Consider the following 13,839-nt stretch of genomic DNA (forward strand, 5'->3'; position numbering starts at 1 on the left):
AAGTATTTATCCACTCGATGAACAATTTTCTTGTTACCCATGCTTTTCCATTAGCCCTCCACAACACGTGGAGATTTTCTTTAGTGACTTTGTGGGTTTTGAAGGCTCGAGGAGTATCGTAGTGATACACCAGTAGGGGTTTCACCTTGCAATCCCACTGGCATTTGCAAAGAGTGAGAAGGTAAGCCTGTCCTATAAGAGAGATTACGTTATTTCCTACAGGAAAACATATATTTTCTGTTAAAATGGTTAAATATAATCACTGATGTCATATATGTTGTGTTAAAATATTTAAATATAAGCACTTGTTCAACGGTGTCACTTCTCTTACGAATGTACTGCGAGCGATAACATTAGCAATGTTACCAATAATACACAGTGTTACCAACGTTGACGTATGGTACACAGAGTTACCAACGGCACACTGACATTACTAACGATAGCAATGATAGATATTTCCATACGTATTTTAAATAATTTCTCCATGTAAGTTTTACTCAATATATAAAAAGTACAAAAAGGGCACAGAACCTAACAAACCCACCTAACCTAGTCTAGTAGTATGACAGGTCACAAACCTCAGGTATTTACTGTAAACGGTAAAATTCTCCATATTACGAATGATACACAGAATTACCAAGAGAGCGTATTTTTTCTATAAGAAAAAGTAGTTTTTTTTCCTAGGTTATATTGCCCTGTAATACACTACAATAAAACCAAAAAAGAGGCACAGAACCTAACAAACACACCTAACCTTGACTTACTTTTACGAAGAAGACGTCGAAACTTGCGGGTCACGGGAGTCCTCCATGGGGGTAGACGACTTTTTCCCAAAAATGTACCTTTATAGGAAGTAACGGTATAACCACAACGACGTTTCTTTTTGGTTTTAGGTATGGTAGATTCGGTATTGCAATAAAACACGTGAATGTCTTTTCTGTAAGATAGGGGGGAACGACACTTGGGGCACTGCAAGCGTTGAGGAATTACATTGTGTGATTTCAGGAAAATATCAACATTGGCAGAAGAATCATAAAAATCACCATGGAATTTAGCAAATGCTTTTAGCTACGAAATACTGAAGCCGTTACAAGTATCTATAATTTCCTCCATCGTAAAATACGAAAAAATAAATCTCAATCAAAATGACTGACACCTGACTAGTCCAAAGGTTACAAAGGGAAAGGGCTTCGTGGAAGAGGAATGAACAGACCACTTAAAGAGACAAAGGAAGGGGGTAGGGAAATATCAGTTGTCAACCCCCTTGTGTAAACTTTGAATACGTATCGGTTCCTGATTGGTTAACAGAAAAATAAGGGAGTCTAGAGGGTAAACATAAATGAACTGGGTAGGGAAACTAGTCCAGGGAAAGTATTTATGTGAAACTGGGGAGTGAAAAGGGAATAAAAAACAATATAGGAAGGTAAAATGGAATGAATGATAAATAGTATTGAAAGGAAATATAAAATGAGATGGTTTTACCATGAATGAACTGGATAGGGAAACTAGTCCAGAGGAAGAATTTATGTGAAACCGGGTAGTGAAAAGGAAATAACAAAAGAAATAAACCCAATTTAGGAAGATAAAATGGAATGATTGATAAATAATATCGAATGGGAATATAGAATGAGATGATTTTAAAAGGAATAGGATAATAAAACGAGTAATAAAATGGGAAAAAGCTTCTGCGTAGGGGGGAGGGGTTTCTGCGCAGGGCGAAACTGATATGCACGAACGAACGAACGTACGGGTGCTAATGTTAGCATGGAATGTTAACATTTGATCTACATCGGACGTTGGCAGCACTGGTTACTGTATTTTTTCATGACACAATCTTTGCAACGGCGCCTCCAAAGTTTATCCAGATATACTGTTTTGTATTTTCCTCCGATTATTATAATTTCAAGAAGGTAATGTATAGAGAAGAAAAGGCTTGTTTTACGTTTATATATCGATTCCCCAGTATGTTTTCCCCACCCAAAACCCCGAGTTCCCACTGGGGTCCCCCATTATCGGAGGATATAGATGTATATATATTTCTGAAACTATTCATTTGCGACGGGAACGAGTGTCATTTTTGAAGAGAGCGTAATTTTTTCTATAAGAAAAAGTAGTTGTTTTCCTAGGTTACATTGCCCTGTAATACACTACAATGAAACCTAAGATATCTGGTGTTCCACAGGGTAGTGTTCTTGGCCCTCAGTATATACACATGATATGTGGTTTGGCCTAGAAAACAAGGTCGTTCTATATTAAGATGTTGATATTCTCTTTGCCTCAATTTCATCTCCTGAATGTAGATCTGGAGTTGCTAAATCCCTTGATAAAGATCTAGATGAAATTAATGCGTGGTGCATTTATGATGTTTCTACAACCATATACAACTTTAAAATTTTAGGAGTGATTCTTGATTGAAAATTTATTTTTTAGAAACATTCTAATGGCCTTGCCTTCTCCATCAAAGCTCAACACTAAACAGTATTTTAGGAGTTGTATTCTAGCTGCGACCAGATTGCGTAATGATCTTCCTACGAGGCCGTTGAATTGGTGGAACTTCAAAAGTTTAAACTTGCAGCGAATGTTTTTATATTGAACAGGTTGACATAAGCCTCCCTATATAGTTCATATATGAGAGCTATATGTTAAAGTTGTTACTGGTCTTAAGATATTCTATATTTTTCATTCATTACTCCTCACATATAGTTTATTTCCTTTCCTTACTGGGATATTTTCCCTGTTGGATCCCTTGTCGGCAGTATCCTGTTATTTTCAGGTAGTGTTGTAGGTTAATAATGATAGTAATAATAATAATAATAATGAAAATATATGAATTTAATAGTTATATATATGAATGTGAATTTATTTTCTGAAAAAGCAGTCAATGGAAGAGAAAACAAAAGAAGCCCCACTGTACCTTCTACCGTGCCGGATTCCTTTATCGACTGAAACCCGAGTTTAACACGCACATCATATGTCTCAAGATAGGTACTGTATGATGTGAACGATGCTGTGATTGAGCTGCCTTTGGGATTTTGATGAGGGGTTACCTTCGCTTACAACTTATCAATGTTTTTTTATTCGATTGGTCTATTCAGATAACAGTTCATGCAATTGTATGTAACCTGCAAATATATGAGTACAATTAAATAATGATGAAAGTCAAAGAAATGTAAACTCATAAATATTTGATGGAGTATCAGATCTTTATGAAAAGTTATTGAATTAGAAATTGTATGTGCGATTCCGGACTGACAGAAAAGGTCTACATATTAAATATGTAAACAAATTGGGTTTTCAAGTAGCTCTTTTATTTAAACATGTTTGGTATAGTATATAGTTAAGGTATCGCTAAATTGCAATATCTCTCTCAAAATGGCCAAGTAAAATAGCCTTAAATTATTAGTAACAAAATCATTATAGTTACTATGAACGTAAGAATCACAAAGATAAGATTTGTTTGCTGCCTTTTTTATGGGTGACATTTTTACCAATATTTCTAATTTGTTTTAAACTTGAAAATTGGAAGTATAATGTTAACTTCATTAAAAAGTAAAATACCCATACGCATTACTCTTAGATTAAAATATGAAGTACGTATATGAAAATACCTTTGCTTCACGTTCAGGGAGTGTCATCATTGAAAGGTGTAGTCGTCGATCGAGTTCCTGATTTACAAATCCAATAATATCCGCCTCAACTAATGGAAGAAAAAATAATAGAGCAAAGACAATTGCTTTATTGTTACAAAAAATAATTCTTAGTATCGCAAAGATGTAATGTATTTCCATCAATATAATTAGGAAGACGTAAGTTGGGGCTTACGAAGTTTCTTATATTTCTGATAATAATATTAATAATAATGATAATAATAATAATGATAATAATTGTTATTGATAATTATGATGATATTATTTAGATAAAATCTCTTTGTCAAGAATGATAATCTATGCTATTGAAATACAGTAGCTAGACACCTAAATTTGTAAATGAGATACTGATAATTAAAAACAGGTTATATAAGGAGACCGATGTCTCACGCTATAGCTAAGGATTGTTTTTAATAGTACAATGGCTAACGTAAATTTCTACACTATAGTTGGACATGTATCACGTAAGTCATAAGAGAAAGGCGCAAGAAAGAGGAAAGTTGCCGGCCATAAACTATTTGAATAACCTCTAATTAATGGTCCTCAGAAGGCGTCCATTTTTTATACTGTGGAGGAAGAAGAGATTAATGACATTGAAACTTTAGAACAATCCAAGAGATTTATTTTTTTTTTTTTCTGGATAATTAAGAACAGCCATAATGGATGATATGAAAGTGCGTGAGGTTTTCAGAATGACTATGAAATAGGGAAGGGAAGCGAACGGTAAGTTTAAGGGCATATGAAAGGGATCGGAAATGTATGTATTGAATATATAGTACTTCGAGAAAATCATGGGTTGATTAGAAATAGAAAGATACTTGAAGAATGGAAAGGAGCAGAATTAAGGAGACACTTTGAAAGTGTCAAGAGTTTTATGCGTACACACACACACACACACACACACACACATATATATATATATATATATATATATATATATATATGTGTGTGTGTGTGTGTGTGTGTGTGTGTGTGTATACATACATACATGTATACACACAGATAACCCCAAAAAGTAAATAGCCTCTTATGACTTTTGAAGCTTAAAGAACTGGTGGTAAACAGGTTAAGTCGTTGAAAGCTGTGTGTTTAGAAAATACTGTGACTTCACGTCAAGGAGGTTAAATTGGTAAAGATAAATTTATGGAATTACAGAAGAAGAATTGTAAAGAATGTAAAATAGTATTTTTGGGGAATGACGTAAAAAATTAGTGTTTTATTTTTTCAAAAGGTGTGAAAGGAAGTGTATTCATAAATACTAATGTGAATATCCTTATTGAATCAAGGGATTGCTGGGATTCTATCACTACGTCAAAGAAGGTAGTTTTTCGTATGTCAAAGTGATGTGTGAAGATTGTTGAAAAACTAACGAGAGTACTCATTGCGCGCGTGAACCAACTCCAACCCCACTGAGAGATTAGTTTTATTCGTCAAATTCGGTTAGCGATACGGATCTGCATGATATACCACATGTTGTTAGAATGAATAGCCCGGATCAGGTTCCGTTAACATGAAAAAAAAAAAATCATTTTATCAGTTGTACATTCTCGAACATAAGGTTTGAAATAATGAGAAATAACGTTTTGGAAACGGATAGCGGCCCTAATCGATTTCAAAATCTAATTATCTCTTCCAGGGCAAAAAAGTCCATCTTTAAAAAGTAATTAGCTGAAATTTATAATTGACTTATTGAGTGTCTGAAAGGGAAAGATTTGTGTAGAAAAAAAAGAAATTTTACTTAAACGCAATCACTGTCATTGTTGTTGTAAATGAAAATGAAAACTAGCAATAAAAAAAAAAAATTCCCTTAAAGAAGTACATATATACACCATCATCTCTCAAATATATGCAAATGTTGACTTGTGTTTGAACCCAAAATTTAAAAAAAATACAGAAACGAAAGTTCCATCTCCATTGCAATGTTTTTTTTCATTTATATTTTAATTCTATGAGTTAACTGTCTTTTTCTAAAACGTGACATCTGACACGAGGCTTAATTACTGTAGTTGACAAGTTCTGATTGCTCTTTTCCAATTTTGTTGCAGACCATGAAATAAAGGCTAGATTACATTTGATTCTGTTTATAATATATTGAATTAGTCTTACAATTTCTAACAATTTCGATAACCAACCAATCCATTCTGAAGCTGATGCAGATGTGTTCTACCTAATGCATTAATTAATTTCCTTGTTTATACCATGCATTTAAGAATCTTATATTGATTTTCCAATCTCAACCCAGACATAAAATCAGAAATCTGGTAGCAAAATGTTCTGATTTGTGCTTTGGGGATAATTTATGTTTCAAAGCGTTTTGGTGATTTTTTTTTTCTTTTTATGTAATAGAAGCTTTAAAGCTCTTTTGACAGTGTCACGCTAAAAATCACTGCATTTATATACTTTTCTGATAGCTTAGATGATGTTGAGATGTTTTTAATTATCTTGATAAGCTCGCTGTGGACAAAACTTCCGTCGCCCTATTCAAATCATTGATGAATAAGGTTATCACCTAATAGTTTCAATAGATGTTGAGAATCGGCAAAGGTACAAATATCATGACCAAAACCAGCTTGACTTGCTTGTGTTTATTTTTCTGTATCAATAGCTAAAGTGTTTCTGACTATACACATTTCTCGTAGATACCTATATGCTTTTTGTTTCTGGCTTCTTGTTGTTCAAAGTTTAAAACTTCGTGTTTGTTTCAGAAATCTGACAATGAAAGGTTCCCTCTGCAAAAGCAGTTACCATGGAACAAGCATTTCTAATGTCTTGACAAAAGCTCATTTCTTTCAACCACTGGGTAGTTTTTCTCAGAGCCGTTTTTACTCTCCCTTTGCCTTTATCTTTTCAGTTGTTTCCCTTTACGATTTTCACCTTCCCTTTCCACTTGCAAACGTGTTTTTTTTTTCCAGTTCTCACATTGCTTTTTCTGTTTTCCATGTTTTCCTTTCATACCTTTACTTGAATTTTTTTATTTTAAAGCCACATCTGTCAGAATTTTTCAAAAAGATTCGCGACAATACATTTCTATCCACGTACCTGAACTAACTTGTTTTTATTATTCCATAGAATTTATATGGTTTAAACAGGTTTCAATGGTAGTGAAATCAGCAGATCCTTTAATTACCTTGCCATTGCATTAATTAGACAGGGCTTTCTGTTGAATTATTTTTACTTGGCTCCAGTACAGAAATGTAAACGATGTTCGTGACATTTCATCAATATTTCCGCAATAAGAAGAAAAACTTCCGTAGGGCGTTGTTGTAGATTTGTCAAAATGATTAATCAACATCATTGTATTTGGAAGCAATAGATATATAGACATTGATACTTTTATTATCTAAATTCTAATATCAATTATTTACCAATGTCGTGTTAATTAAGACTGTTAACCTTACCGTGTGGCAAAAGTAATTTTGATATTAGGATTTTATCTTTCTTCAGACTTCCCATGTTTTTGGGTATTGATTCACCCATCGTTTGTTTTAGAACATAGGAGCTTCAAAATATAAACTACAGATGATTGTAATATCAGGGTTGGAGAGATCCTTTCCCACAAATCTATCCATATCATTCTAGTTTGCACGAAGTCACTTCATCCTATTTAGATTTATTCGGAAACCACTGGAACGTAGCACGTTTCGAAGTAATTTATAAAACGATATCACTAAAACAAAAATACTCTGTAAACATAAATTTGGCTTATAGTTAACTGGAACACAGAAGGTCTTCAATGTGAATACCTTTGATTTTGTAATCCTCAGTTCACACGGTACGCTCCAGGCATTAGTTATAGGGTTTGCAGAATTCCTTCGGTCCCTAACTGCACTTGCTTTATATCTTTCTACTTTACTTCCTTTCTTGTTTCCTTTCTACCATCTCGCTGTCCAACCTCTTTCAACTTTTACCTCGTATCGTAACTCTAAAGTTTTAAATTTGATGAACTGGGTGCTGAATGGCCACACAGTCACCAGTGCTGGTTTTTTATAGCCAATAATTAATTCTTTTTTATAGAGAATCTGTAGATGCTGAAATTCAAAAGCTGCGAAATCAATGACCGAACATTAGTAATCATTGACGTCACTGATTAATTGGCTCTGGTGTTCTGACCTTCGATCCAAGAAAATCATTAGTATCCATATCATGTTTCTTTCCAGGTTTAGTATAACAACATAATGACCATTCTTTGTCTCTGTCTTTTTTTTTTTTTTATAAGGACGAACCAAACAATCAATCTTAATACCTTTCTTTTCAGGGATACCGACCCGCGTTCAAATAGAAATGTACATAAGGAGTTTTGGATCGGTGAATCCAATTCAGATGGTGAGTTGAAAAAAAAAGTAATTTTTATTTCTTTTTCATTGTGTATGCATATATATATATATATATATATATATATATATATATATATATATATATATATATTTATATATCTATATATATATATACATATATGTATATATATATATATATATATATATATATATATGTATATATATATATGTGTGTGTGTAAAATTATAGAATTAGATTTAAACTTATTATTTTAATTGATGCTGTAAAAAGTTATTTGACATATAGTATAAAAAATCTCGTTAGTTTTATCATTATTAAAAAAAATTCTTAAAGTTTAAAATGAATCCTTTATAGACGAAATCTTAAGAAACTTGCTAACAACATGCGTTAATTAATCACTGCTGGGTTCCATTTCCCCAACAGCCTCTGTCGTTAGAATTGAAAGGATTTTACCTTTCCTTTGTCTAAAACTTCTTTCATGAAATTTTTTTAACAACTATTTCGGATTACGGATTTTCAACGTAAAAAAAGTAATTTTTCAATTTTCCGTCATTTTTTTTTTTCGAGTATTCCGTCGATGTCTGGCATGTTGCGAACAATATAGAAATACCCAAAGTCAATACAGATACCTGTCTTTACCTTGGTTGCGGATAGTTTTACCTATCAGAATTCCAACGTTTATCTTACCTTCGTCTGATAACTTTTCTTTGTTCAGCTTATCTTCACCTTCACTTTTACGTGATTATGTTTAATTATTTATTTTTAATTCGTTTAAATTAGTTTAGATTTATACTGCAATTTGGTGGCGTTTGTTTGATAAGGATGAAAGCATACACGTCATTAATCATAACAATGAATTATATTAGTTTGTTATCACATAGCTTATTTTCGTTCTTACCTATGATGTTTTTATATCGTGACTTACATTCGATCGTAAACTCATTATGTATGTATGTATGTATGTACGTATATATATATATATATATATATATATATATATATATATGTATACATACATACATATACATACAGTACATCCACACACTCACTCACAGACATATATATATATATATATATATATATATATATATATATATATATATGTATATAATCATCATCATCATCAGCAGCAGCAGCAGCCGTTGCCAGTTCACAAAGTCTTCAGACATATCCTTCCACACGTGTCTGTTTATGGTCCTTCTATGCCAGTATATACCCACAAATTTTTTTAGCTCGTTAATCCATTATCTTCTTCATTTCCTTCCCTTCTTCGTTTACAATCTCTATGACGCATTTTGCTATTCTTGCGCATCTACTGTCTGTCATTCTTATTGTATGCCTTGTCCATGCCCATTTCTTTTTCTTACATGTTGTTAAGAGTATCCTCTACTTTAGCTAGCTCTTGTATCCTTTGTCTCCTAGTGTTATTCCCATCATTATTCTTTCCATAGCTCTTTCAGTTGTAACCAGTTTCTGATGCATAAGTTGATACTGGTAGGACCATTTGATTAAATACTTTTCTTTTTAGAGAAAGAGGCATTTTACTTTTTATAATCTCATTTTATTTCAAAAGCTCTCCATCCAATGTTTATCCTTCTTTTAATTTCGGTCTCATGTCGTGGTGAAACACTTGCTGTCTATCTTAAGTACGTATATTCATTAATAATCTCTAGGGGTTCGTTCTTAACCCTTATGTGTATTTTCATTAAACATTACCTTAGTTTTACTAATTCATTTTCAGTCCTACATTTCTGCTTTCTCTATTTATATAGAACTATGTCCTCTGCAAAACTCAAGTTGCTAATGTATTCCCCATTAATGACAATTCTTACATTTTCCCAATATGAATTCTTAAAAAACTTCTTCTAGGCACACTGAATAATTCAGGAAAGATAGGGTCACCTTGTCTGATTCCTTTCTCAATTAGAATTTTCTCACTATTTTTTTTTTTTTTGTAGATTTGGAATTGGTGTACTTCCCATATAAATATCTTCAAGTGTTTTAACATACTGTAAGATCCATCTATTCCTTGTCTTGGAATTGCTTTCATTACTGCCGAAGTTTTGATAGAATCAAAATCTTTCTCATAGTCTATAAATGACATACCTAGTGCTTTGTCATACCGTGTTGATTTTTCCATTAGCTGGTTAATTGCACGGATATGCTCAGATGTTTAATACCCGCTTCTAAAACCTGTCTGTTCTCTTGGTTCTTTAAAGTCTAACTGTCTTTCTATTCAGCCTAATATGATCTTTGTAAATATTCTATATATTACTAAGAGTAAAGTTATCGGGCGGTAGTTTTTCAGGTTTTTTGTGTCTCCCTTTTTGTGAATAAGTATAATAATAATAAATTTCCTAGCTGTAGGTATAGAGTTTTCTTGCAGACATTTTGTGTAAAGTTCAGTCAGTTTTACTACTGTGAAATCTCCTCCATCTATTATTAAATCAATTGTTAGGCCATCTTTTCCTGCTGCTTTTAATGTTTTCTTTACTTCCCCTACTGTGAATTTTGGTACCGGCTCAGGTGTTTCATTATTTCTTTTTGTAAAATTATTTCTTTTATCGCTATTGTATAGCATTGCATAGAAATCCTCTACAATTTTATCAACCCATCTCCTTTGTTAATATTATCTCCATTTTCATCCTTTAAATCCAATTCCTAGCATTCTTTTCATTAATTTGAAGCTTCTTCCTTTCTATAGTGTTTTCTCAATATTTGTCTGATTGTGTTTACGAATGTCTTGGGTTATTAGTTTTTTTATTGTTTTGGATAGTGCTGCTAATTATATTTCATTGCTCTTGGATTTTACCCTCATTTCCAATCTTTTCTTAATTACATTTTTGATCTTTTCTGATAGTTTCCTTGATCTTTTTTAGGAACTTTTCTACCGATCTCTTGTGCGGATTCTAATACAAATTTTGTCAAATTACTGTTAAATTCTTCTTTACTTGCTTCCATTTCATCATATAGCTGGGGTACCTATTTTATATTACTAAACAAAATTCATGAGATATTTCTCTTATTATACGAGTGGTTTTTTTTTCTTTCCTTAGATCTAGACAAATTTTACTTCTCACCATTCTATGGTCGCTTGAATTTGATTTGTTTAACATTGTTAAATAAATTATCTTTTTCACTGAATATATACGATATATATATATATATATATATATATATATATATATATAAGCATGGATATATTGGCTTTGTGTGAGACAAAGATATAAAGGAAAGGTGAAGTGATGTTTGGTGAAATGTCTGGTAGAGTGTCTGGGATTGAAAGGGGGAAGAGCAAGAGAAGATGTGTGAGTGAATGGATGACAGGTAAAGTAGTGGAATGGAAGGAGATATCATCTAGGTTAATGTGGGTAAGGGTTAGGTTGGGTAGGGAATGTTGGGCTTTTGTCAGTGCGTATGGGCCAGGTTGTGAGAAAAGTGAAGAAGAGCGGAATGAGTTCTGGAAGGAATTAACTAGGTGTGTAGAAGGACTGGGTAGAAGGAATTATGTAATTGTCATGGGTGACTTTAATGCTAGAGTGGGCGCTGGGGGGGGGGGGGTAGAAGGTGTCATTGGGAAGTATGGCGTATACCAGGTGAAAATGAGAGTGGTGAGAGACTGGTAGATATGTGTGTTGAGCAAGAGATGGTGATAAGTTCTAGATTTTTCAAAAAGAAAGATAAAAACAAGTATACATGGGTAAGAGTGGCAAATGGAAGAGTGGTAGAAACGGTGTTAATGGATTAGGGTGTTGATATCTATAAGAATGTTGGGAAGATTGAAAGACATGCACGTGTTTAGGGGTATGGCTAACGGTATGTCTGATCATTTTTTGGTGGAAGGAAAATTAGTTGTAGCAAAAGAGTTGGGGAATAGAGTAGGTGGATGTGAAAGGGAGCTTGTGAGGGTTGAAGAGCTAATAAAACCGTGGGTAAAAAGGGAATATCAAGAAAGGTTGAAAATGGCATATAACGCAATGAAAGTAAGAGAAACTGGTAATTTAGAGGAGGAGCATGAGGAAGGGCAGTGAATGGTGGAATGAAGGAGTGAAGGTAAAAGTGGAGGAGAAAAAGAGGGCTTTTCAAGAATGGCTGCAGAGTAATAGTGTAGAGAAGTATGAAAAATATTGAGAGAAAAATGTGGAAGTAAAGCTCAAGGTAAGTGAGGCAAAGAGGGCAGCTGACCTGAGGTGGGGTCAGGGATTTGGTCATTCATATGAAGAGAATAAGAAGAAGTTTTGGGAAGAAGTGAAGAGAATAAGGAAGGCTGGTTCAAGAATTGAAGAGACAGTGAAAGATGGAAATGGAAGGTTGTTAAAAGGAGAGGAGGCAAGGAAAAGGTGGGCGGAATATTTTGAAAGTTTACTGAATGTTGAAGATAATAGGAAGGCAGATATAATTGCTGTTGCAGGTGTTGAGGTGCCAGTGATAGGAGATGAGAATGAGAGAGAGATTACAAGAGAGGAAGTGAGGAGAGCACTAGATGAAATGAGAGTAGGAAAAGCATCTGGTATGGATGGTGTGAGAGCTGAGATATTGAAGGAAGGGGGTGTGACTGTACTTGAATGGTTGGTGAGATTGTTTAATATGTGTTTTGTGTTGTCAATGGTACCAGTAGATTGGGTTTGTGCGTGTATTGTACCACTATATAAGGGTAAGGGAGATGTGCAAGAGTGTTGTAATTCAAGGGGTATTAGTTTGTTGAGTGTGGTTGGAAAAGTGTATGGTAGAGTACTGATTAATAGGATTAAGGATAAAACAGAAAATGCAATCTTAGAAGTACAGGGTGGTTTTAGAAGAGGTAGGGGTTGTATGAATCAGATTTTTACAGTTAGGCAGATATGCGAGAAATATTTAGCAAAAGGTAAGGAGGTGTATGTTGCGTTTATGTATCTGGAGAAACCGTATGATAGAGTTGATAGGGAAGCAATGTGGAATGTGATGAGGTTATATGGAGTTGGTGGAAGGTTGTTGCAAGCAGTAAAAAATTCTACAAAGGTAGTAAAGCATGTGTTAGGATAGGAAATGAAGTGAGCAATTGGTTTCCGGTGAGAGTGGGCTGAGACAGGGATGTGTGATGTTGCCATGGTTGTTTAACTTGTATGTTGATGGAGTGGTGAGAGAGGTGAATGCTCGAGTGCTTGGACGAGGATTGAAACTGGTAGATGAGAATGAGCATGAATGGGAGGTAAATCAGTAGTTGTTTGCGGATGATACTGTATTGGTTGCTGACGCGGAAGAGAAGCTTGGCCAATTAGTGACAGAATTTGGAAGGGTGTGTGAGAGAAGGAAGTTGAGAGTTAATGTGGGTAAGAGTAAGGTGATGTATGAGAAGGGAAGGTGGTGCGAGGTTGAATGTCATGTTGAATGGAGAGTTACTTGAGGAGGTGGATCAGTTTAAATACTTGGGGTCTGTTGTTGCAGCAAATGGTGGATTGGAAGCAGATGGTCATCAAAGAGTGAATGAAGGATGCAAAGTGTTGGGGGCAGTTAAGGGAGTAGTAAGAAATAGAGGGTTGGGCATGAATGTAAAGAGAGTTCTGTATGAGAAAGTGATTGTACCAACTGTCATGTATGGGTCGGAGTTGTGGGGAATGAAAGTGATGGAGAGACAGAAATTGAATGTGTTTGAGATGAAGTGTCTAAGGAGTATGGCTGGTGTATCTCGAGTAGATAGGGTTAGGAACGAAGTAGTGAGGGTGAGAACGGATGTGAGAAATGAGTTAGCAGCTAGAGTGGATATAAATGTGTTGAAGTGGTTTGGCCATGTTGAGAGAATGGAAAATGGCTGTCTGCTAAAGAAGGTGATGAATGCAAGAGTAGATGGGAGAAGTACAAGAGGAAGGCCAAGGTTTGGGTGGATGGATGGAGTGAAGAAAGCTCTGGGTGGTAGGAGG

General features: G+C 34.2%; 1 protein-coding gene across 2 annotated transcripts in view; it reads left to right on the forward strand.

The window, feature by feature from the left end:
- LOC137622218 (glycine receptor subunit alpha-4-like) overlaps positions 1-13,839 on the forward strand; it is a 300,662-nt gene that overhangs the window by 185,034 nt on the left and 101,789 nt on the right. For both annotated transcript variants that reach the window (XM_068352710.1, XM_068352702.1), the window contains one exon: positions 7,903-7,970. In XM_068352710.1, the coding sequence (XP_068208811.1) occupies positions 7,903-7,970 (68 nt within the window). The remainder of the gene's footprint in view (positions 1-7,902; positions 7,971-13,839) is intronic.

Source organism: Palaemon carinicauda, chromosome 2 (genome assembly GCF_036898095.1).
Source record: "Palaemon carinicauda isolate YSFRI2023 chromosome 2, ASM3689809v2, whole genome shotgun sequence".
NCBI classification, from domain to species: Eukaryota; Metazoa; Arthropoda; class Malacostraca; order Decapoda; family Palaemonidae; genus Palaemon; species Palaemon carinicauda.